The 27,260-nt window shown below is 35.2% G+C and overlaps 1 protein-coding gene across 17 annotated transcripts in view; it reads right to left on the bottom strand.

Annotated features, from left to right (window-relative positions):
* Positions 1-27,260, bottom strand: part of Ptp52F (Protein tyrosine phosphatase 52F) — a 922,788-nt gene that overhangs the window by 631,771 nt on the left and 263,757 nt on the right. For 16 of the 17 annotated variants that reach the window (XR_011395839.1, XR_011395840.1, XM_070107709.1 and 13 more), the window contains one exon: positions 9,543-9,836. The exons of the other annotated variant lie outside the window; for it this stretch is intronic. Coding sequence is in view for 14 of the 16 variants with exons in the window: in XM_070107709.1 (XP_069963810.1) it covers positions 9,543-9,836 (294 nt within the window). In the remaining 2 variants the exon portion in view is untranslated. The remainder of the gene's footprint in view (positions 1-9,542; positions 9,837-27,260) is intronic. 17 annotated transcript variants of the gene reach the window in all.

The following is a 27,260-nucleotide window of genomic DNA, read 5'->3' as shown; positions in this document are numbered from 1 at the left end:
ATGAATTATTTTAAGAAATGTATCAAAATATGTTTAAATTATTATTAATAACTCACAATAAAGTAAAAATTAATTAACATAAATTAATTAAAAAATAATAATAACTAATAGCTCGATAAAAGTGAATATATTTCAAATGGCATATCAATATTGCCAGTTTGGCATACATATTATATTCTCTTCAATACTCACCGGTTGGTGATGTTAAGATAGCGTATGTGTACAGACTCACCGCTGTTATAAAAGCGAGAAATGTTATTTGTTTCTCGTGCATGTGAGGTGAACTCCTTGATAAAATCCTACTTCTTCTTCTTCTAGTTCTTCTAAGTTCTCTGGTTCATGGGCTCAAACTCAAAAGTTATTATAATTTTGGCTTCTATTTCGCACACTGCATTCCACTTTTTTTTTAATTAAACCATTTGATCTACTAAATTTCCGGGGTTGGGTCTATACCGAATTCACTCTCACGCGTAGCATACTCTGAGTGTACAAATGGCATAAGTGTACAAAAGAGGCCACGTCGGTAATATTTTATCCAGAGTGCTTTTTCCCATACTTCTGCGCCATATAGAGCGACATACTTTAGAACTCCGACTAGGAGTCTTCTCTTATTTTGCTTTGGACCACAGGTGTTTAGCAGCATTTGTAAAGCTCGACATGTTTTTGAAGATTTTTAACAGGTGTAGGCCAAGTGTTCTTTAGAGGAAAGTCTTGCATCAAGAACAATTTCTAAGTATTTCAGGGTTGATTGTGTAGTTATATGAACACCTTTTATACTGAATGTAGCGGTCTCCCGGGTTTTCCTGGCAGTCATAAGCACGGCTTCCGGTTTGCTCTCTACTAGTTTCCAATCACTAATTAAAGATATTGTTGAACTAAGTATTGCAACAATATCTTTTATGTACTTAGCTATCGACACAACAGCAATACTTTGAGTCGCAGTACTCCGCCGTACATTATTTTGCAGATTACCAGTCCGAGTACTGATCATTGTAGTACACCACCGGTGACTTTATATTCCTTATTTAGTGTAGCTCAGAATTCTTTCATTAAAGTAACTTACGCTTCGATGGTGGATTCGAAGATAAGCCTCCAGTGTCATCGATTGCTATGTTTCGGCGTTGGTACAAGTATATAAGTTGGCTCAAGGATATTTCCGGAGGACCGGAAATGGGACGGGTCAGTCAAAGGCTTGTTAGGTTTTGACAGTAATATCAGATACGGCTTTTTTTATAGCTTAGGGAAGCAGACTTTCTTAATGCATGTGTCATACGCAATTCGGAAAGGATCTATGCTTGGAGCCTTAGAAGGGTTTTCCCGGTCGCATGCATCTCGAACCTTAATAGCATAGTGGTCACTAAAAGTATAATGATAACTTATTACCCATTGAGATCTGCGAACTAGGTTAACTTTAACGAAAGTCAAATCTATCACTGACTGCCGTCAACCTTAGTTGAATGTGGGTTGGTTGGTGTTTAAGAGCTCAAGATCAAAGGAAGGAAAAGCTTCTGGTGAGGTTTTGGCCCTACTATTTCGGGCTTCAGTTACTAAGATAATATTCTTAAATTCTTCATCATTGAAGCTGGGAGCCAATTAGCAACTATTGATATTAATATCGCTAACTGTTGCTCGAACAAAGCCATTTGAAGGATATGAGTTTTCTAGTTGCGGAGAGCTAGGGTTACACTTTTATATAGCCGCTTTATTTCTTTAGTCGCTTGACCAGTCTGCACCTTCACGGGATTTATAGGGATCGCTGAATAAGGCCAAATTGATCTGATGATCTTTGTCACCAAGGCATTTCTTCATTATTTCCTGTGAATCGGCTGACATTGCTGAACCGCTTAATTTTAGCGGAATTTAACATTTTCTGTGGTATTCACTGCTATTTAAAAGAATTGAAAATTTATAATTATATTATTTTTATATTCCCTGACAGAAATACGTATCTACCAACAAAAAGAGAACAAGTAAGGAAGGGCTAAGTTCGGATGTAACCGAACATTTTATACTCTCGCAAAGTCAAATGGTATACTCGTTTTAGATTTCTTTGTGGATCTTGCCGCCTTGTTCTATGTTGACCGATATTTTCGGTAAAAAGTCAGCTATAGGCACTGGGGTCCACATATTCATTACCTAGGGGCTTGAACAGTTTTGACTCGATTTAGACAATTTTTGGTCACAAGGTGGCATACTTCAAACGCATTATTCACGCAAAGTTTTACCCCGATACAATCCTTTTTGCTTGATATGCATAGTGGAAGGTGACAGAATCAGATGAAATTGAAAATGGTGTTATATAGGAAAAAGTCCGATTTCGCCCATTTTCGCACTATAACATAGAGATATGAGAATAATGTTATGTACCGAATTTGGTTAAAATCGGTTAAGCAGATATGGGTTTTCACCTAAAAGTGAGCGGTGCCACGCCCACTGTCTAATTTGAACGCGGTTCCAATAAAGTCATCTTATACCATCCCAGAGATAAAATGTAATGTCTCTGGCGTGTTAAGTGCTTGATTTATCGCGCTTTTAGTAGTCTTTAACAGTACCGTTATATGGGCAGTGGGCGGAGTTGCCACCCGATTTCAACTATTTTCACACTGTAGTTAGAGGTTCTAAAAAAATTAGCTTCCAGTGAATTTTGTTATAATAGCAATAGCGGGTTAGGAAATATGCACATTAAACCTAATAGGGGCGGGACCCCGCCCACTTAAAAAAAAAATTTTAACTGCAGATCTCCCTCCCTATTGTGATCCTATATACCAGATAAGAGTTTTGTATCTTGTTGTTGAGCTTAGTTATGGCAATTTATTTGTTTTTGAATAATGGCGTTTTGTGGGCGTGGCAGTGGTCCGATTACGCCTATCTGCAATACCGACCGTCTCACGGAACCAAGAAACAATCTACCAAGTTTCATAATGATATCTCAATTTTTACTCAAGTTAAAGCTTGCACGGACGGACGGACAGACAGTCAGCCGGATTTCAACTCGTCTCTTCATCCTCATCATTTATATATATGTAACCCTATATCTAACTCGATTAGTTTTAGGTGATACAAACAACCGTTAGGTGAACAAAACTATTATACTCTGTAGCAACAGGTTGCGAGAGTATAAAAATGAAATACTTTGAATAAAAAATAAAAATGCCACTTCACATATGCGTGATTATTATATAAACGATTTTTGTGATGAAAAATTGTACATACATATTTATGTACATCAAAATGGAGCTCATATATGTACATTCTCTGGTATGTACACATGGAGGAATATAATTTTTGATATAATCACTTATCAATAAATACATGTACGCGTACTGCTCTATATGTAAATATCTATGTACAAATATGCGTATGACCTTGCAAAATAAGTATTGCATACACAAATCTACATACATATAAGCGTACAAATGAAAGTATGTCAGCCAATAGGAAATATACCAACATTGTTATACAAAAACAACAATTGCCTCAACTAGCATGAGCAGCGTCAGAAATCAATATGGCAGCCAATTTGGATAAATTTGTAGTAAATCACACAACAACAATATTTTCATTCATGAACGCTGGCGCACGTGCAATGAGCTAAGTCGCTTCATTCATAAAGCAAACGCTTTACACATCTCCCGAGCATGCGTTTGCATAAAAGCGTCATTTCGCGACGATGGCAAAAGCTCAATATCATAAATTGAACAACTTTCTGATATTCCTCTAAAAGGGGAAAGTGACAACACTGTAAACCCACAAAACACAGAAAAAATGGACAAAAGTGGCAACAAAGCTCTTGTCGATTTAAAATATTTTTTCGTGGCTAGCATAAATCTGCGTCATATAAACAAACATATATACAATGATTTGTTGGCAAAGGTGTTAGAGCGGCAATGGAAGCGATGACAATCGGCGAGCGTTCGTTTATTTTTTCGGCACATCTCTGATTTTCTACCAACAACACAATGTTGTGACGCTTTGTCGTCGCATCAGTTCTTTAACACATTGAATATTTGACACAAAAGCAAAAAACGTGAGCTGTTTGTAGACAAATTTACAAATATTTTTCTTTCATATTTCTTTGCATGGACACATGATATGAAAATGCGGATGGCAAAACGCAATTCTGTACTTTTGTGTCTTTATAATGGTCACAAAGCACATGAATTATTTTAAGAAACATATCAAAATATGTTTAAATTATTACTAATAACTGAAAATAAAGTAAAAATTAATTAACATAAAATAATTTTAAAAAAATAAAAGTTCAATAAAAGAGTTTGTCATACATTTTATATTCTCTTCAATATTCGGGGGTTGGGCATATTGGGAGTGAAATGTTATTTGTTTCTCCTGTGTGTGAGGTAAATTCTTTCGCTGAAATTTTACAAATGTGCGCTGTCGCACCTGCACATTCTCGCCCATTTACGTTCTCTGGTTCAATCCATGGTCCATTTACGTTCTCTGGTATAACATCAAGAATTTCAAACCTTACGATAAAGTTGTGAGTTGCCAGATTGCAACACTAGTGTTGCCAAATGCCGAAATATAAAAAGCAACTTAAGTATGTAAAATATTACTCATGTGCAACATTTGCTCATGTAAAGTTTTGCTGACGCCTGAAAATATTTACATGTCTTCAATTTTTACGAGTTACGAGAGTACATTCTATTCGGGAGCATATAATTTTAGCCTTTGCTTACATTTTAAGGAAGTTTTGACTACACCTGACATATTCACTACTGATTGCGGCTCCCGAACTTATCTTCACCTTACCTGTTTTAATAGAAAATACTCTCTCTTATACATTCTTTCCGATAGACAGTGGCGATTATTGAAATATAAAATCCATCACACGCAAATTAAGAAACAAGGCCAATAAATACAGTGATGGCGAGAAATAAAATAAAGTTTATATTTTTTATACTTCTTACACACACACATGAAGAGAAAACAGGAGAAATGCCAAATGGCCCAAACAAGCTTGAGTTATCCAAAGTCAGCAAATACATGACAATGGAACATGGTGTATTGTACACTGGGAAACAAAATTAAGCTATTTTTGTTTTATAAAGTTTCTGTTTTATAAAGAACTGTTTCTTACTAATTTGACCGCTGATTTCAAATCTACCCTCAGTTTTTTTATAGCAGATCTAATTTTAGTGATACAGGTACTTCTTGAAATATCGATATTTTGTTTACTTAAATTAATTTTTAGGGTAAACAATTACTAAATTTCATAAAACAACCGCTACGTCTACATTAAGAAGAACTTGTTTAAATGATCCGATTAGTTTTTGTGCTGTTTGTGGTGATTATATGTTTAGAGAATAATATATATATAATAATATATATAAAAAAGGCCTATTTGGTTATGGAGAAAATAAAATACATAGAACATAACTGGCTGATATGCGTCGATCCTAAAATGGTAGATTTTATTTTGGGTCAACAAGGGGGATATACCAAATATCCCTGTTTCTTGTGCTGATGGGATAGCCGAGCCAAGACAGAACACTGCACTAAAAAAGTTTGGCCTTTGAGAGTGGGTTTAGTACCGGGCAGTATGAATGCTCCTGTAGTAGCGAGAAACCGCATTATATTACCCCCTCTTCATATAAAGTTAGGTCTGATAAGACAGTTTGTAAAAGCTCTAAACAAGGATGGGGAATGGATCAATAAAATATTTCCGAAATTGAGCACAGAAAAAATTAAAGCAGGTATCAGCAGAGACCGTATATCATAGAGAAGGTTCAATTGCGGACCAGCGTGTGAATTGTCAAAACCTAACAAGATTTTATTAGTGAATTTCACCAAATCTGGCTCGGAAGGAGAAATTTTAACAGTGAAGAGTGAACAGAGCTGAGAATTCAATGAAAATTATTCTCAGAGACTTGCTTTGATATTACAGCTGCATGTTAGCCTTTTGGTTTATATTCTTATACGTTTATATGCAATCATATAAGGTTGGAAAGCATCTCCCTTCCGCTTTTTTGTCTTTTGAATTTCGCGGCTATGTACAAAGCGCTACAGAGCTCGTATCTGGCAACACTATACATAATTTGAAAGGTCTTGACATAACCTACAAAACAACGCTATGCATGATTAGTTTGGATATTGCGTTCAACAGTTATAGACGTGTAAACATGGAGTTCACTAACGCCGAAATTCGCGCTATTTTAAAGTTTTCCTTCGTTAAAGGCAAATCCGCTAGAGAAACGTTCCGTGAAATAAATGGTGTTTTGGGGGATGGTACTCTATCACTTCGAACCGCGAAGGAATGGTTTCAACGATTCAGAGCCGGTGAAAACGACACCATGGATAAGCCAGCCGGCGGAAGACCTGTGACGACAAATACCGATCAAATCATGGAATACATCGAGTTAGACCGGCATATGGCATCTCGTGACATCGCCCAGGAGATGGGAGTTAGTCACCAAACCATTTTGAACCATCTGCAGAAGGCTGGATACAAAAAAAGTTTGATGTTTGGGTGCCGCATAATTTGACGCAAAAAAATCTTCTGGACCGAATCAACGCCTGCGATATGCTGCTGAAACGGAACGAACTCGTCCCATTCTTGAAGCGGATGGTGACTGGCGACGAAAAATGGATCACATACGACAATATCAAGCGAAAACGGTCGTGGTCGAAGGCCGGTGAATCGTCCCAAACAGTGGCCAAGCCGGGATTGACGGCCAGGAAGGTTTTGCTGTGTGTTTGGTGGGATTGGAAGGGAATCATCCACTATAAGCTGCTCCCATATGGCCAGACGCTTAATTCTACCATCTACTGCGAACAACTGGAAGGGTGTAGTGTTCCACCAGGACAACGCCAGACCACACACTTCGTTGATGACTCGTCAGAAGCTACGGGAGCTCGGATGGGAGGTTTTATCGCATCCACCATATAGCCCGGACGTAGCGCCAAGTAATTACCACCTGTTCCTGTCCATGGCGAATGCCCTTGGTGGTGTGAAGTTGAACTCAAAAGAGGCTTGTGAAAAGTGGCTGTCCGAATTCTTCGCAAATAAGGAGGGGGCTTCTACGAGGAAGGTATTATGAAGTTGCCGTCTAGATGGAAACAGATCATCGAACAAAACGGCGCATATTTTAACTAAATCCGATCACTGTAACACTTTTTATAAAGCATTGAATGAAGAGCAAAAAAGCGGAAGGGAGATACCTTCCAACCTTATATTTATTGATATGAATATCATTTTGCGAATTTTTATGAATGCATGCTAAACTGATAAGATCTATGAAATTATGGAATTTCGAAATAATATTTATAGTCAATTTGGGCATTTAATAATTTTATTTAGTTTTTACCTAATATACATTCATACTAAATAGTTTATATTATAATAATAGAGATTAAATTTATTACAATATATGTATGTATATACATCTTTTATCATATTAATCTTATATAGTCATATGTATGTACGTATGTATTTGAATGTACGCATTCAGAAATTCAAATCATGATTTTATCACTTATCAATACACTATATGTGCGCGCATTGTTTTATATGTACACGCATATATGTATGTATACATAAAATTGCCGAACAAATAATGCATACACAAACCAACATACATACATATGTATATGCGTACACATGTTAATATGTCACCCACAAAAACTACAAACATTGTTCTACAAAAACAACAGTCGTCACAAGTCAATATGTCAGCCAAATAGCCGAATCCCAAATTTATAGTAAAATATACAACAACAACATTTTCATTCATGAACGCAGGCGTACTTTTAACAAGCAACCTCACTTCATTCATAAAAACAGATACCCTCACATCCCCCCGAGCATGCTTTTGCCCACAAGCGTCTTTTCACGACAATGGTAGAGCTAAAAATCATAAATTGAACAAATTTCCGATATTCCCTCTAGAAGGGAAAAGTGACAACCCCGCAAATATGAGTATTAAAATATTTTAGAATAAAAGTGACAACATAGTATATTTGTCGATTTACAATTCAAGAAACTTTTTAAAGAAAATATTCAATATTCCTCTGATTTATGTAAACAGTAAACCCCGGTTAAGTATCACTCCTCCAATCCCTCTTATCTGCCTGTGGCTTGCTGCATCTCACGTTTTTTTTTTCTTATTTTTTTTTAAATACATAGAAATTATTTTTTTGGTACCACTCGCTTAAGTACCACAATCGCTTATGTACTACAAAGCACAAAAGATCTTCAACTTTGGTTTTGGCACTTAACCGGGATTGACTGTATTTGTCAAAAAATGTACGTAGGTGCGTATGTAAATATTTGAATTTTTTGTAAACACATCTGTCCGTATATATGCACATGACTTGTTGACTTTGTTTCCATTTACGCATGCCACGTTGTATATGAATAAGGGTTGGTTTTGCACTCGCCATATGCGATGTATGTCTGTAAGAGTGTGTATGGTTCTGATTTCCCATGAAACAATGAGTGTACATATTTACATACATACGTTGCATATAGACAAATTAACAATTATAATGGGTACTTTCATATTTGTTTACAGCGACCGCTTGGTCTTTTCTTATGGGCTGAGCATGGTGGAATAATTAATTGTATAAAATAAAATAAGATTTTCTATACAATACAAAAAAAATTAATGTAATGCATTGATTAAAAAGAAACTTATTACGGTTTATTTTTGTAGCACGATTCGTGAGCCGCCCTGTATATGCAGAATATCTTAAAATTATATGTAAATTCTTTTGCGCGTTGTAAATATACAAATCTGTAAGCGTACATTTCTTAACATTGAATTTAGCATTATTTTTCTCATTTAACATTCAAAATGCTCAATTCTGCTATTTTGCGCTCCGCAGGGGTAAAATTCTGGTGAAATCAGCTTATAATTTGTTTGTGGTGAAATGCACTAATGTTGGCGAGTAACCCTCCGTCAAGAGGAACATTTTGACAATCGGCACACCATGAACCTTCTCTATGATATACGTTCTCTGGTATCAGTCGATCATTGTCGGTCCTCAAATCAGGGAACTAGTAAAGGACTAACATTATGCTGATTGTGTGACAGATAAGGAGAAATCTGAATGGATTGAATTTATTTGGGTTGTTCAAAATTTCTTAGAAAATAAGAAGTCTCCAAACTACATTCAACACATTGAGCAGTTCATGTTGCACTCTCAAAGACCACGATGTAACATGAGCATCAAGATGCAGCGTTCGTTGGAATGCAAATATGATAGCTGATTACTGCTGGAGCATTTAAAACCAGACTGATGTTTCTATTTATGCAAGAAAAGCACATAAAAATGTTAAGTAAAAGCAATATATGTAGCTATTTTTTAGTTCTAAAATTGTAATATTTTTAATATGTTCATATATTCATATTTCTAAAACGAGAGCTGTTGAGAAACAGACTACAGATTTGGAATCAGCGTGGCAAAATCATACAAAATCGGGTAAAAAAGGAAGTAATTTCTGTTACTGATAACACATCTATGTTATATTGTATATAAATTAAATATTGGTCATAAATATATTTTTATTTATCATTACTCACGAGCTTCCAAAGTTTGTAACATTACTTCACTGGGTAATCCAAACGATCCATTGACAGATATAGCATATACGCTAATTTTATATAGACCACATGGATCTAGATTTTCAAAAACATATCCGTTTTCCTTTGTTTTGTCCCAATAACGGATTTGCCTTTCCTCCACACGTTGCAATGGACCATATAAATAAATTTCATAAGCTTCCAGACATTTTTGCGTTTTCACTGAAACGTTCCAATATATTCCGATTTTCGTTGCATTAATTTTTGTTGGAGTTATGTTAGAGATGTCAGGATCTGAATAAAATAGACATTAACGAATCATCTATTCCTGTTAAACGTAAAGTTTACTAGAAAGATGTTCAAAGGAAAATAAACGTGAAATTCTAAAAATTTAACTAGTATTAAATATTCTGAAAGTTATTTTAATGCATTAAATATTGCAATATATGTATATATATTTATATGTTATATATAACAATTTTTTCAACAGATCCTATAGATGCTCAATAGGATTGAGGTCAGGTGATTGAGGGGGCGTTTTAAGTTGTCTAGGAACATTGTACAAGAGCCAAAGTCTAACTATTTCCACAGTATGCTTCGGGTCATTATCTTGTTGGAACCAAAACGTTGAAGATAATCCAAGATTCTCTGCACTTTTAATAATAATAATAATAACCCAACGATTGCCCTCCTCCCGCCCAACCGACGCGAGGGGCGCAATCCGCATACGTGCGGAATTAGCCGAGTCAGAAAAGGCAAGAGAGTTTTTTAAGTGTTGAGATCTAAAACTGCTCAGCTACAGAAACAAAAATTTCAACAGCTAAAATTTATAGTTACAATATAATAAATTGTTACATTTTCATTCATTAAAAGAAAACAATAAAGTCTTTTTAATTTTGAAAAGTGAGTCAGATAAGTCAAATGTGCTGGAATGAGAATTAAAATCATGACATATACGGCGGAATGGCTCGTTTAGTTCAGAATTTGATCTACAGGATTTTAGCAGTAAAGGTCTAAACTGCCTCGAAAGGCGAACCGGAATATTAAATTAATTTCAGACAGGAGAAAAGGACTGCAAACTGTTCCATTCAAAAATTTCCCTAAGAATATTATGCCAAGCATTTCCCTACGACTAGAAAGTGTAGGTAGATTAGTTTTAAACGACTAGTGTATGGAGATAGACTTACCCTAGAATCCCATCGAAAATTAATCTTAGGGTCCATATTAACTCCCAAATCAACATAGTTGAAAACTTGTTCCAGAATATGGTGTTTTATTACATAAGAAGAGGGGTGCACAGATCTACGGGAAAAGCACAACGTGTTGCATTTATTCAGATTCAATGGCAAATCATTTCTATCACACCAAGCAACCATATTGTTTAAGTCTGTTTGCAACAGACACCTTTCCTTAGTTGAAGTGTATGATTTAAAAAGCTTTACGTCGTCAGCGTATAATAAAATTTTTGAGAATTCTATTACTGAAAAGATATCGTTAATAAACAACAAGCACAGAATCGGGCCAAGATGACTACCTTGCGGAACACCTGAAAAAACATTAATTGTATCTGAAGGTGTATCCTCAAATATCACTCGTTGTGTTCTATTATAAAGATAGGAAGATACACATTGAAGGAATCTTGGCTGACAGCCCAGAAGATCAAGTTTATGTATGAGAATCGAGAGATTTACTTTATCGAAAGCTTTGCTAAAGTCTGTGTATATAACATCCGTATGCTTATGTTCCCTAAAACCCAATGATACATGGTTTACAAATTCATGTTCCCTAAAACCCAATGATACATGGTTTACAAATTCAAACAAGTTTGTTATAGTCGAATTCCCCTTACGAAATCCATGCTGAAATGAGGAAATTAACGGAGAAATCGAAAAGGTTATATGGTCAGTGATGATAGCTTCAAAAAGTTTAGGTATAGCTGATAGTTTTGCGATACCTCTATAGTTTTCAATGTTGGATTTAAATCCACTTTTATGCAAAGGAAATATATTCAGCACTAAAATTAATAATATTGTTTATTTAGAAATTCAAATATAGCTTATAACTTTTTTTTTGATAAAATTTAACACAACGATTTTAAGATTCGAAAGTCTTGACGGTTGGTAGCGGAGATAGCGATTTCACTGATGACGTTGCGCAAAGAGGCTGGTGGTCGCTCGTCGTCCCCATTTTACCTCCTTCGGTGTGGTGTGTAGTGTGTCTTCATGTGTGGTGTGATCGTGATGATAGGGTTGGTGTGGAATGTGTGTGTGATGCTATGTTGAATTACTCATTTAACCATCCCGGCCCACCTAGGCAAATATTTAGCGTAGCAAATTCTGCAATTGTTGCAACGTTGCTACAACACTGCTGAGGCCAGTGGGGCGGCGGGATGATGGTCTGGGCCGTCGGCGCAGTACAGGTGTTTCGTTCCTTACAATCCTTGGACGATACTGTGGAGCGGCAGCTGGGCGTTGATGTTGTATCGGGTGGCTGGGCGGCGGTCGCCTGACAGCGCCGCGACTGCGTGGTGCGGGTGGTCGCCGAATATCGCGCCTGGAGGTGCGGAGAAGGAACGTATGGTGTAGCCTTCCGCACAATTGACATGAACACTCCGAGTCACACTATTGCGTCGTATGGGCAAGACTTAGGCAATTGAGGCAGTGTCCATGCGCCTGGGCTACCCGCTGACGTTGACTGGGTTGCATGGATTTGAAGATGCTACAGTGCTGTAGCCGGTGTGAGCGGCGATACAGCGGACATCGGGTGCGGTGCGGCTCCGGTGGCACCAATGGCGACGCTGGCGGTGGTTGTGCTGTGTTCCGCGCGACAGCTGTGACAGTTGTTGCAGCGGTGGCTCGAGGCGCTGGAATCGGCCCAGTGCGTGGCACGTTGGTAGCCGATCGAACGGTTGGCGTTGGATTTGTCGGCATTTCCACGTCCATATTAATCTGTATGAAAAGATTAGATTTAGTATATGTTTGTGGCATATAATTGAATATGGGCAATTGTGCCACGTGATGTGGCACGCGTGGGTCGTGTTGTTAACGTTTTTTATTTTTATTAAATTTATTTGCGGGTTTATTGATTCGATTTATTTGAATTTAATACCATTTTAGATGTTCGGCATAAAGCATTAATATGTGGATATAATTGATGAGTAATATGGCAAGTTGAGACTTCTCTGGTATAATTATGGGATGGCGTTCGTTAAACGTTAGGCTTAAATTGGCAAGCCGACCATTCATCCGAAGCAGACCTTTCGTGTCTATGAATGGATTTAGTACTAAGAGTGAGCTCTTTTTATCAATCGGCTTCGAAACTCTTAGTAATGATATTTCTCGGTTGAAGTAACGCGCTTGAGTAGATGCGATAAGAGCGACCTTTGCTTTTTGTAAGTCTAGGTGCGTCACTGTATCGCATTGAGAATCTAATGAGGTCGCTCGATGAACTTGAGCATGTAAGCGATTACCCTGAGGGCTCGGGGATACGAGGAAATCGCTCAAGGATGTCATTATCCTGCAATGTTGCGTGAAAGGAGTCGATTTTTCGACTTTCTGGCGCAATTATATTGCGCATGAGCGATTGTGACCAAGAATCAGGAGATTCAGTTAACCATCGGGGGCCATTCCACCAGAGGGTGGTGGTGACAAGGTGCAGGGGTTTGCACCCTCTTGTACCTAAATCGGCAGGATTGTCAGAACTGGCTACGTGTCGCCAAGTGGCTGATCCCACTAGGGCAAGTATTTGAGACGTTCGATTGGAAATATACGTCTTCCATGCATGCGGTGGTTTTTCTAACCAGGCTAGTACAATTTCAGAATCGGACCACAGATACAATTTGTATTTTGCCATATTTAAATGCATTCGCACCATGGATACTAGTTTGGCTAGTAGCAGCGCTCCACACAGTTCAAGTCGTGGCAGACTTATTGTTTTTAACGGAGCTACTTTTGCTTTTGCTACTAGTAAGTGGCTTGTGGTCGCAATGTCGCTTTGTGTGCGAACATATATAGTTGCGCAATATGCCTTTTCAGAAGCGTCACAGAACCCGTGTAGTTCGACTTTGTGCTCTGGGGCATAATTTACCCAACACGGGATTTGTATCTGTGAGATATCATTTAGATTGCTCGCAAACTGGGACCACTTTTCTAAACGAAGTGGTTTTACTTGTTCGTCCCAGTCGGTTCCATTTATCCATAATTCTTGTATTAGGATTATGGCTTGTATCATAATTGGCGAAAGCCATCCTGCGGGGTCGAAAAGTTTTGCCACAGAGGATAAAATTTGGCGTTTTGTTATGGCGGATAATGCTGATATTGACTCTGTAGTGTATGAAAACTGGTCAGATATCGCATTTCATTGGATCCCCAGAGTTTTTGTTGTACTGTCCTTTTCGAATTTTAGGAAATTAGTATCTAACAAATTTTCATTAGGTATGTCCTTGAAGATATTAGATTGGTTCGCCGTTATCTTTTTCAACGGAAACCCTGCGGTATTCAGGGCTTGTATCACTTGTGATAGTGACTCGTATGCTTGTGGAAGACTGTGACTTCCAGACAAGATATCGTCTACATACGTTTGTGTTTTTAACACTTTGGTTGCCAGAGGAAATTCTGACTTTGTGTTTTCTGCCAGTTCGTGGAGTGTTCGAATGGCTAAATATGGAGCACAGTTGACGCCAAAGGTAACTGTTTTAAGTTTATAGTAGCGTAGTGGACCATTGGGAGATTTTCGGAAAATAATTCGTTGAAAATCTTGATCGTCTTTATGTACGACTATTTGTCTATACATTTTTTAGACGTCTCCGTTAAATACGTATTTGAATATACGCCAATTTAAAATAAGTAGCATTAAATCTGGTTGGAGCGTGGGTCCCGTAAATATAATATCATTTAGGGAATTCCCCGAGCTAGTAGATCTTGATGCATTAAAGACAACTCTTACTTTAGTTGTTTTTTTGTCTGGCTTTACTACTGCGTGATGAGGCAAGTAAAATGAGTAATATTTGCCATTTATGATTTTCTCGCATGGGCCTACTTCCTCCATGTGGTCTAAATGGAGGTATTCTTCTAACACGCCATCGTATTCTGGCTTAAGCTCACCTTTTTTAAGTAAGTTTTTTTCCATCCTTAAAAACTGCTGTATTGCAGAGGTGCGAGAGTGACCTAAGGCGAGTGTGTTAGGAAATTGCTGTTTTAGTGGTAGTCGTACGACGTACCGACCATTATCTGATCTAGTAGTTGTGGCTTTGTAAAAGTCTTCACAATACTGATCTTCAGGGGTTGTGATTGATATGGGGGGGAGTTCTTCTAACTCCCAAAATTTTTTTAATTGTGAATTGAGGTATTCGTTTGAGATTTCCTCAACCTGAGTGGTCATGGTGGTAACTGGTTCCGAAACTAGTCCACTTAGGATCCACCCAAAAATAGTATTTTGTGCCAGAAGTGTATTTGAAATTTTCTCAATACCTTCGAGTATTATCTGTGGTATGAGATCGCTGCCTAATAGAAGGTCTATTTGAGCGGGAGTGTTGCAGTTGGGATCTGCTAGCTTTAGGTGTGAAACCTTTTGCCAATGCTTGCTATTTATGTGATAGCTTGGAAGCATATTTGTAAGTTGCGGTAAGACTATAGCTTCTGCTTGTATGTGCTTATCCGCTTGGGGGGAAATTAGGGTAATGGGCCAGATTTTATTAGAGTTTTGAACTACTCTTCCGCCCATTCCTGTAATTTCAAAGTTGGCTTGTTTTGTTGGCAGTTATAGCCTATTTTGAGCCCTAGACGCTATGAAAGATCGTTGTGATCCTTGGTCTATTAAGGCCCTAAGTTTAAACAGCTCTCCTCGGTGTTCGATGGAGATGACTGCTGTGGGTAGTAGTACCCTACTTTGGTATAATGAAGCATAGAATGATGTCGTTTATGACAATAAACGCAATTAAATTTGCTTTCGCACTCTTTAAGTGTATGTACATGTGATAGGCAATTTGTACAAAGCCTTTTTGTTCGTACATAATTGTTTTGATCGGTAATATTCATTTTTTTGAATTTCTCGCAAGATTTGAGCTTATGCCCCCCTGTACACAGTTCGCATGACGTTTGTTTGTACTGTTCGGATATGAACGTTTGATTTCTGAAGAAGCTTCTATTTAAATTGTTGTTGCTACTGGCTTGTGGCCTGTGGAAGCTTCTATTTAGGTCGTGTTGAACAGTTTTCGTTCTGACTATTTTTTATCTACCCTTTCTGCGATTTCGTACTGAGTAGTTAGGAAATCTTTCATTTGTTGCCACGTGGGGCATTTTCTTCGTGATGAGAGCGATTGCTCCCATAGAAGTAATGATTTTTCTAGTAATGCGGCAGTGCATATGTTTACCAGTATAGGGTCCCAGCTGTCTGTGGGAATATTTTGTGTCGATAAAACCGACAAACAATTTGAAACAGTGGATTGAAGTTTGATAAATTCTTCACTTGTTTCCTTTTGAATTTTTGGCAAGTTCATTAATATCGATATTTGTTTATCGACCAATATTCTTTCGTTTTCGAATCTTGATTTAAGAGCTTCCCAAGCCATATTGAAATTATCGTCATTTAGTGCGAACTGTTTTACTATTACGCCTGCTTGACCTTTTGTTTTGTATCGGAGGTGATACAATTTTTGCGCATTTGTTAATTTTGGGTGGTTTATGTAAACGGCTGTAAAATTGTCCCGGAAGGACGGCCATTGTTCATAACCACCATGAAAGATTTCTGTGTCACATGCGGGCACCTTGAGATGGATGCCTGAACTTGCCTCTTGGCATTGGATTTGTGGCAGCTCTACTCTTGGCTGTGGAGTAGGTGCAATTGCTTTGATTAATTTTAATTGGTCAGAAATCATTGCTTTTGTTTCTTCGAACTGGTCTAAGCAGTTTTCGTATTTGGCGTAAGCCGAAGATTTGAAATTTTCCGGTAGATCTGAGTCGTCAGATTCTACGATTGCGTCATATGCAGCTTGGAGACGTGTCCAAAAATTGTCAAGATTGTCTTTTTTAATTTCTAATACCGACTCAGAATTGTCCTGAATCGGCGAAGATGAAAATCGAGTGCAGTATCGTATTAGACTGTCACTCTCTGCAATGAATTTGGTATATGAAATGTCTTTTATCTTTTTTTGTTTTGTAGCACCTTGCTTTGAGCGTGTAGCTTCTGCAGGTGTACATGGACTCTTTTCGTCCGAAATCATTTTTGGTACTTTTAGATGTTGAGTTGGTTTAGATTCCTTAGAATCTGCGTTCATTTAAAAGATGAAAGTAAAATTAAAAATTTTTTTTTTTTTTTTGTTTAGATATATTTTATTTATTTTTTCTCTCAGTGTACACTGATGATATTAGATAAATAAAGAGATTACCTTTTAGATAAATAGGATTTTGTTTTTTTTTGTTGTATCCGGACTTCGCCAATAACAAACGCGTATTTCGTTTTTCTTAGTCTCGGGTTTTATTTAGTTCCGCGTTTTTTTTTTCTCTCTTTGTATTTTATAATTTAATGTTACGTACTCGTTTGTATGTATGTTAATTGTGTATATTACCGCTTTTAAAAATGAGGTTATTAACCTTTGTACATAAGCGTGTACGTTATGTGCGTATTTATGTGCATATGTAATATGCTTAAACGTTTTGTTTGCAATCCTGCTTGCTTGTGTTTTAACAAGAACAAGGGGTATTGCCAGAAAAGTGCCGATATGGACTCTGAATATATGTACTACTGTGTGTGTACTAGTTATGCGCTATTCCCACCAAGTATAACTTTGTCTTTGCTTTTTCGTTTGTTAAACCGATTGTTCTTGTGCCCTTGTTTTTTGTTGTAATAAATTTTAATTCTGTCTAAAAATTTAATAATTCCTACTTATGTACCGCAACGCTTAGTGTTCGGAAATTTTTTTATTATTACGTTTAAGTCTTTTATTATTAGCAAAAATTTTAACTAAAATAATTTTAAATATTGTATCCAATGTGTGTAGGGTATACAGACATAGGCAAATTTTAAGCCGTGTGTTTGTATGTATATGCTTGTTAGGTTGGCTATAGGAATGACGCGGGAAAAGAAAATAAATAATGTGCAGGTACGCACTTTTAAGTTCGTATCGTTCGTGTATATATGTATGTAAAAAATTTTTCGCTTCGTAACTTTGTTAGTTACGTATATATAAGCGTATATAAAATGTAATATAGTATGTAGATTTGTATGTACTTGGCGAGTAACCGTGCAGATATGTATGTATGTTTTTCTTTCTTTTTTTTTCGTTTGAATTTTATTTATTTTTCCAATTTGCCTTGCTTACTTATTTTGCGCAATCCTGCTTATGATTTATTAAACATAAGGGGTACTGCCGGAAAAAGTGGTCAAGTAAGTACTTGAAAAAAAAAATTTTTTTTTGTGTTTATTAAATTTGTGTTTGGATACACAAAGGTAAGCATGTATAGGCTTTGGTTTCTTTTAAATAAATATGTTTTATATATACATATATATGTTGTATATATTGTATATATATACATATATATGTTGTATATATTGTATATATATACACATATATGTTGTATATATTGTATATATGGATGTATATAATGCACCAAACTGTATTCGGTTTTCTCAAAATTAACCGTACGTTAAAATAGTTTGGCCGTAACCGCTATATTTAAATATAACCCGATTTTATTAATTTCAACATACATAAATGCTAATAAATTATAAATAAGTAAAAGGAATCGATACGACTCACTTTGTACCGCCTCAAGGGTATTTGGGGTTTTATATGTTGGTATACGTGTGCCAATGCAGAAAAATCCTTTCCTCCTCTCTGCTGTCCGAGCTTGCTTTTGTTGTCCTTTGTCCCTGAGGTATGTTCCTTAGTTTGTTGTATAAAATTTTTGTGTTTTATTTTTGATTTCGCGCCCGGTTACTATTTAATTTTGTTGGTATGTATTATAGGTATATTATGTTTAGTAATCGCGCCCGTTTAATTTGTGTTATTGTACCGGTTCCGCGCCCGTGTTTTATATGTTTTATGTTTGTTCACCGAAAGTATGTGAAAGGTTTGTTGCACTTTTTTATGTATTTTATTTTTACGGTATATTCACTTGTACCGCACTTGCTTGTTTCACTGTACACTGTTTTTTTTGATTTAGGTATATGTATTGTATGTAAGTATTTGATCTCCGCACTTTATGTTATTTAATTATTTATTATTATTATAATTTTTTTTTTCCTAATAGTGCCTTTCCGTAAGGCTCGAAGGACCAATGATTATTTTGTTACCAGGTTAGCACTCACCAATGACATTATTACTTCCTTTTTTTCTTCACAAAACTTCACGCTTTTTTTTAAGGTTTAAATTAAAATTTTTTTATTTTTTTTATTAAATGTTATTGTCCACAACCCTTTTATTGGTTTAACACCTAAATCAATGTAAATTGAGCACTAAAATTAATAAAATTGTTTATTTAGAAATTCAAATATAGCTTATAACTTTTTTTTTGATAAAATTTAACACAACGATTTTAAAATTCGAAAGTCTTGACGGTTGGTAGCGGACATAGCGATTTCACTGATGACGTTGCGCAAAGAGGCTGGTGGTCGCTCGTCTTCCCCTTTTTACCTCCTTCGGTGTGGTGTGTAGTGTGTCTTCATGTGTGGTGTGATCGTGATGATAGGGTTGGTGTGGAATGTGTGTGGGATGCTATGTTGAATTACTCATTTAACCAGACTGGTTCCATATTGAAGGAAATATACCGTGTTTAAGAGAGGAATTAAATATCCTTGTCAAAGGCAAGTAAATATATTTGGCACTATCTTTTAGGAAGCATGAGGGTATCATGTCTGGGCCGAAACTAAAAGATGGTTTTAACTTTAATTTAAGTAGGACGTCTTCTTCAGAAATAATTGGAGCGTTAATTAAAGTATTCGAACACAGCACGTGCTGATAAGAAAAAGTTTTAAAAGAATTGTTACAGTAGTTTGACTTGGAAAATTCTGCAAACATATTGGATATAATAACATTGTCAGTTGAAATGATAGATTTGTATTTCATCGCGGACGGAAATTTGGAAATCCTGCGTTTGAAGTTGACGAAATCATAAAACGATTTTGAATTACTTACAATATTCCTTTTTACTTTATTTAAGTAATTATTATAACATTTTTTGTTTAGGTCAAAATATTGTCGACGCAATAGAGAATATTAAGAATAGTCGAAGTGAACCGGTTTATTTAAAATGTTTAAAGGCTCGAGTTTTCTGTTTTCAATTTCGGACTTCTGCTTTTACTTTTATTAACAATTACTATTGGAACATACTTTTCAAATAATTTCGAAATAATGTTATTAATATGAGAGACACTCAATTCAATGTCACCATTATAATTAGGCCATGATATTGTGGAAAGTTCTGTTTGATAATTATATGTTTATATACATAAATAAAGCAACTATTATCATTGACTCTAATACATTTAAATTCAAAAGAGTCGGTTCTAGGAACAAGAACACGGCAAATAGAACACCTCCACCGATTCTGTTTAGACGATCACATCTAAATATTTCAAAATTCGCTATTTAAAATCTCATTATCAAAAATGTGAGGTTTTAACCATGTTTCTGTAAATCCAGTTATATGGAAATTCAAATTGGAACTGTTTAAATACAGGTCGGTTAATTTTGTATTAAGACCTTTAACATTTTGATAATATTATATATGCTTAGCGAATTTTTACCAATCAGCTTTTTATATCGGTGGCTGCTTTTGGTAATTTAGCAATGTTTTTCTCAGTTTTACTTCTAAGTTTAGGTTTAAATTCACGTACAAAAGCCCCAGGTGGCCAGAATGAACTATCTAAGATATTTCTGAATGTTTCAAGAGATACGTCTATTTGAAACGATGATATACTTCTATCATAATTGAAGTTCAATTTGAGGATATTGATGTCATCAATTTTTAAACGTGACGAAATGTAAGACTTAATGTCCTCCACCAAGGTATCTTTGGTAAGTCTAGAAATAAATATAGACTTTTTAGGTGGAATAACTACCAAATTTTTAATAGCGGTTAATAAGTTATTAGGGGGAGTCTCTGGAATTCTAAGACACTTATTACTATTAGATAGAGCTTTTGGGGAATTGAGCTCTTTGGAAGTTGACGGCTTATCACCTTGAGGGCAAGGAGAAGAGAGATTTATTAGGTCATTGGGCGGAGACGTTCTTTTCTGTACAGAAGAACTAAGTGTTACTTCATCGGAAGGACGTTTACGCTTAGGAGCAGGTTTGGAGGATTCATGAGAATCATTCAGGCACATAAAAGATTTGAACAATTTTTCGTAGTGCCTAATTTTTTCAGTGAGGGTTACAAGATCACGGCCGATTTCGTTAAAGCCATTGCGTGTCTCTCTATAAACTTTAAATAGATTGATTTCAATAGATCTACAATTTAAACAGGACCAACACAATCCCTTACAGTCGAGAATAGAATCTAAGATTCTACCTGTCAGTCCAGCACAATTAATATGGGCAAGCCCATCACAAAGCCAGCATGAAACATAGCGATCTGACTCGCCTTTAAAGTTACAATTGGGGAAGTTACAAGACATAATAAACAACAAGAATGAAGATCTAATAAAAGAGTAAATAAACAAAATTTAATGGATGTAGAATAAATTAGTGTGTTAAAAAAATATTAATAATAATAAATTCAATTAAGAACAAACGCAAAAATAATAGCAATTTTTTTTTTGTATCAAAGTTTAAAACCAAGACTGTTTGAAAAAGCAATATAGCGAGCAGTTTTAGATGCACTGGAACAAATTAAAAGCTACACGCAACACAGCTGTGAATAAAGAAGAAAATGAGATAAATAAAGAGAGAAAATGGAATAAAATAAAACAAAATGAAACAAAAAGCTGAATGCGAAAATTTAAACTTTTTAATTATGCACAAAACTTAAGAACATTTAATATTACTTAGCTTGCAACTCAGAGTTAAATCACTAAATATTGAATTAAATCCCTAAAAAATCAATTAAAGTTTAAGAATTTTGCAAAATTAAACACAATACTTCACAGCAAAAAAATTACAGCTTTACAGCTTGAAGTGTTTCCACCATTGTTGGAACCAAAACTTCGAAGATAATCCAAGATTCTCTGCACTTTCTTTCAAATTGGATTTTAAAATGTTCAAGTAACCCCATTTATCCATTGGGTATTCAATAAATTCAAGCTGACCCACACCACCAGCCGCCATATCCGTGTTTAACCAGAGAATTTAGAAGAACGAGAAAGTGCAAATTGAATTTTGTATGATGCTCGATTGGACGGCTAACAGGACTGAAAAATTGAGATCAAGGAGTTCACCCTTTTCTGTAATATTTGCTGTTATTTAACAGAAATTACAATTTATAACAACGTTCTACGACAAAATACGTATCTCCCAACATAAAGTGAAAAATTAAATACTTTGAACAAAATATTCAAATGCCACTTCACATATGCATGATTATTTTTTGCCATATAAACGCTTTTTATGATAAAAAATTGATAATATATGATTTTTTTGGCACAAATGCATCATTGATAGAATGTGAACGATTATGCAAAAAATGATATTTTACTATTTTCATAATTTTCTAATTTCAATTGTTACAGAATTAATAATTTATGTATGTACATATGTACATCAATATGTTATATTATATAATATAATAATATATTATCACTTATCAATAAATACATGTGTGCGCACTGCTCTATATGTAAGTATGTATGTACAAATATGCGTATGACATTGCAAAATAAGTAATGCATACGCAAATCTACATATATATATACATATATATGTGTCCAAATGTAAGTGCATGAGCCAATAGAAAAAATACAAACGTTGTTATACAAAAACAACAATTCTCTCAAATAGCATGAGCAACGTCAGAAATCAATATGGCAGCCAAATTGACAAATCCTACATTTGTAGTAAATCACACAACAACAACATTTTCCTTCACGATCGCTGTCGCACATGCAATAAGCTAAGTCATTTCATTCATAAAAGCAAACGCCTTACTAGTACAGTCATTTAAGCTTAAATTAGGTAAGAATCTCGGAATTCGAGATACCCAGCTGTAAGTCTGTAAATACTTGTATATTGACACCCTAAAAGTTGTCTCAAAACCTACATATGGTAGGGTGTACGCTATTTTTGTGACCTTTGACCTTGAAATTTAATAGTTGCGTACACCCTACCATATGTAGGTTTTGAGACAAATTTTAGGGTGTCAATATACAAGTATTTACAGACTTACAGCTGGGTATCTCGAATTCCGAGGTGAACTTACTATAATGACTGGACTATACACATTACCCTGAGCATGCGCTTGCCTACAAGCGTCTTTTCGCGACGATGGCAAAAGCTAGAAATCATAAATTGAACTTTTACGTTTCCTCTAGAAGGGAAAAGTTGCAACCCGGCAAGCCCACAAAACACAGAAAAAAGTGACAAAAGAGGCAACAAAGCTTTAATTCTAAAATATTTTTCCGTGACTCGCAAAAATCTGCGTCAATATGTATGCATGCTCATATATAAACAAACTTATATACAATAACTTGTGGGAAAGCTATTAGAGCGGCAAGGGAAGGGGTGATAATCGGCGACCGTTCGTTTACTTTTCGGCATATCTCGGATTTTCTAACAACAACACAATGTTTTGACGCTTTGTCGTCGAGTCGGTCCTTCGACAGATTGACTCTTTGACACAAAAGCAAAAAACGTGAGCTTCGATCATTGGTTGACCGTGTCAACGGAGATTTGACATGAAGTAATGAGTGTACATATTTACATACATATGTTGTTTGTAGACAAATTAACAAACATTTTTCTTTCATATTTCTTTACATGTACACATGATATGAACATACCGACGGCAAAACACAAATCTGTACTTTTGTGACTCCATAATGGTGTTAAGTACATGAATTATTTTAAGAAATATATCAAAATAATTTATTAGTAATAACTTAAAAGTATTTTGATAAATTTCTCATAATAAAGTAAAAATGAATTAACATAAAATAATTTAAAAAATAATACATAATAGTTCAATAAAAGGGAATATATTTCAAATGGTATATCAATATTCCCAGTTTGGCATACATATTATATTCTTTTCAATATTCGCCGGTTGGTTATGTTAAGAGAGCGTATGTGTACAGATTAACAGCTGTTATAAAAGCGAATGTAAAGGAATGTTATTTGTATCTCCTGCATGTGTGAAGAACTCCTTGATAAAATTTTACAAATTTTCGCTGTCGAACCTGCACCTACTCGTTCTTCTAAGTTCTCTGGTTTAACTGTATCAACAAAATTTTGCTTTTCAAGGGCAGTTCCTGACTTGCGTCACACAATTTGTCGACCAAAAATGCAAAATTTACTTTCATCCGAAAATATTACTTGTCTCCAGAATTCCGGCGACTTATTTATATAATTATGAACAAATTCAATGCGCTTTCGCCTGTTTACAAGTGAAATACAATATATGGTTTCTTTCGAGCGACTCTATCATGATATCCAGCTTTTCGTAAAATTTTTCCAGCAGTTTGTGAACGAAATTCGAGGGTTAACTTTCACCATATTTATTATTTTCCGTTCTTCCGTTAAAATTCCGTTTTTTTTTTAATTGTTTACGACGCGCTGAACAGAAGAATACGTTCTTCCAATAGTTTTCCCAATTTTTTTGAAACTTTCGCCATCTTTCCACAAATTAATGATAATATTTCTTTTCGACAGACTAATTTCTTTTCCTTTGGTTTTCATTTTTTTAAATATTATTAAAACGTGTCTCGAGCTCTTTAAACGACTAATTATATAGTATTACAACACAATTGAATCTATGCAAAAGGAACGAACAAATTCATGAGAAGTAACGGTATTTCCAATTCAAGCTAACTGAAGGTGCAGGCTTAATGGTTCCTATGTTTACTTGTTCTTACACTAAAATTCCGTTGTCACAAAAATGAAAATAGGAATATACATTTTTGTTTTTGCATTTCGAACTTGAAAATATAAAGAAGAAATACATGCAGACAATTTGAATTGAATTACCTATTTACATTGTGTTTTTACTTCACTTAAAAAAATGTGTCGGGTAAACGCAGACTTTATTGGCTATGTGTATGTGATATAAATTCAACCAAAAAGGCTAAATTTAAATATGACGAAAAAGCGATCTAAATAACCGGAAGTCATTCCATTGTTCAGAACAAGATCTACGTCAATTTCTTTCATATTGAGTGTAAAACCACATTATTTTTAAGAAACCTTGAGATCATTAAGAATTCAACATTATAAATGGTTTAACGTCAGGTGAAGGTCTAGGCTGATTGCGTTAAATTTTGCCACTATTAAAGTATACTCAAATACATGTTTCTATGCAATTTTCTGAATATAACTCATAAACTTATTCATACATACATATTCGGAAAAAATAGGCTAGAATAACGATAATCATTATTCGTATTATTTATTTACGGAGGCTGGGGTATTTGTGGACCAATGTTCACGTTTTCTTCATTTAAGTGTTTATATATAATATATAGTATATCCATTACCAGAAACTTAATTTTGCTAAGATATTTTATATTTTGGTTAACATATACGGCGGAAAGTCAACCGTAAGTTTCAAATTCTTGTGTTCGGAATATGGGAGCTAAAAGAAGCATTCGCCTGGTTTTATTAATTTTAAATAGAAAGACACACTGTTATTAAAGACAAAAGCTCTCTGAATTTCTATAATACACCTCACAGATTGACCACGTGATCCTTTGAGTTTACATGTTCATCTTTTACACTGGGTTCTATTAAACTGGCACGAGTTAAGAAACGTATTCCTTATCAACAGTCAAGCACCCAAATGCATCACAACATCTCTATCAGCAGTTAACAAAACAATATGCATCGAAACAATAGTAATATATTTATTAGCAGCAGATAAAAACACATCGTAACAACATGCATGTACTTAGAGATACAAATAGTAGCAGACAAACCAAATTTATATAATTTAAGCATTACGATCAATAACTGATGAATATAATGCTCACGAAAACTTTGTATAATAGTAACTAGTGTTTATTATTTAGCTCAGGGCTCGTCTGGGATTGAAAATTTACTTGATCTGCAATAGTAAAAATAACTTGATCTGCAAAGTGTAAAGGAAAATCAGAACACCTTCCAGAATAACACCATCATTACAGAACACCAAGAAATTTCTCTTCTAATAACAGATACAAATGATATTGATTTGGAGCTATTCAAAGCCTTACCCAAGTTCGATTGAGTAAAAACTAGTATCGGTCATGGAGAGCTTTAGCCTGTAAGCTTATGGAAGATATCAAAGCATTAAAGGGAATCCTAAATATCATAGTGCGATAGGAAGGAAATAAAATTACCCGAATACCATAGTGAAATTAAAAAAGCACTTAATCTTGTAGTTTTACAATATGAAACGCATATGAAAACCAAGAAACTTTTCAAACATTCATTATGGGACTAAAGAGCAGATACACAAGCGTAATTTTATACAGCCAAAACCCAAGGGCTTGGAACATGCGTATGATATCACCAGCACAATCCTCCACGACAACCATAGCCAATAATTTGTAGTGCGACCAGAGAACTTAAAAGAGAGAGAAGGTGCAAATTGTATTTTGTATGATGCTCGATTGGACGGCTAACAGAGCTGAAAAATTGAGATCAAGGAGTTTACCATTTTCTGTAATATTTGCTGTTATTTAACAGAAATGACAATTTATAACAACGTTCTCTGACAAAATACGTATCTCCCAACGTAAAGAGAAAAATTTAATACCTTAAAGAAAAAATACAAATGCCCCTTCACATATTCATTATTTTTTGTCATATAAACGATTTTTATGATAAAAATTGATAAAATATGATTTTTTTTGCACAAATTAGGCATGATAAGATGCGAAAGATTATGCAAAAAAAAATATATTTTACTTTTTTAATAATTTTCTAATTTCAATTGTTACAGAAGTAATAATTTATGTGTGTACCTATGTACATCAATATGTTATGTTATGTAATATAATAATATATTATCACTTATCCATAAATACATGTGCGCGCACTGCTCTATATGAAAGTATGTAAGTATGCACAAATATGCGTATGAAATTGCAAAATAAGTAATGCGTACGCAAATCTACAGATATACATACATATACATTCTTATATGCGTACAAATGTAAGTATATGAGCCAATAGAAAAATTCAACCGTTGTTATACAAAAACAACAATTCTCTCAAATAGCATGAGCAGCGTCAGAAATCGATATGTCAGCCAAATTGACAAATCCTAAATTTGTAGTAAATCACACAACAACAACATTTTCATTCATGAACGCTGGCGCACATGCACTAAGCTAAGTCGTTTCATTCATAAAAGCAAACGCCTTACACATCTTGCCGAGCATGCGCTTGCCTACAAGCGTCTTTTCGCGACGATGGTCAAAGCTAGAAATCATAAATTGAACAACTCTTTTATGTTCCCTCTGGAAGGGAAAAGTGAAAACCCTGCAAGCCCACAAAACACAGAAAAAAATGACACAAGTGGTAACAAAGCTTTTGTCGATTTAAACTATTTTACAATTCTAAAATATTTTTCCCTGACTCGCAAAAATCTACGT

The sequence above is a fragment of the Bactrocera oleae genome, chromosome 4 (genome assembly GCF_042242935.1).
Source record: "Bactrocera oleae isolate idBacOlea1 chromosome 4, idBacOlea1, whole genome shotgun sequence".
Taxonomy (NCBI): domain Eukaryota; kingdom Metazoa; phylum Arthropoda; class Insecta; order Diptera; family Tephritidae; genus Bactrocera; species Bactrocera oleae.
This window is presented reverse-complemented; position numbering and strand designations above follow the sequence as displayed.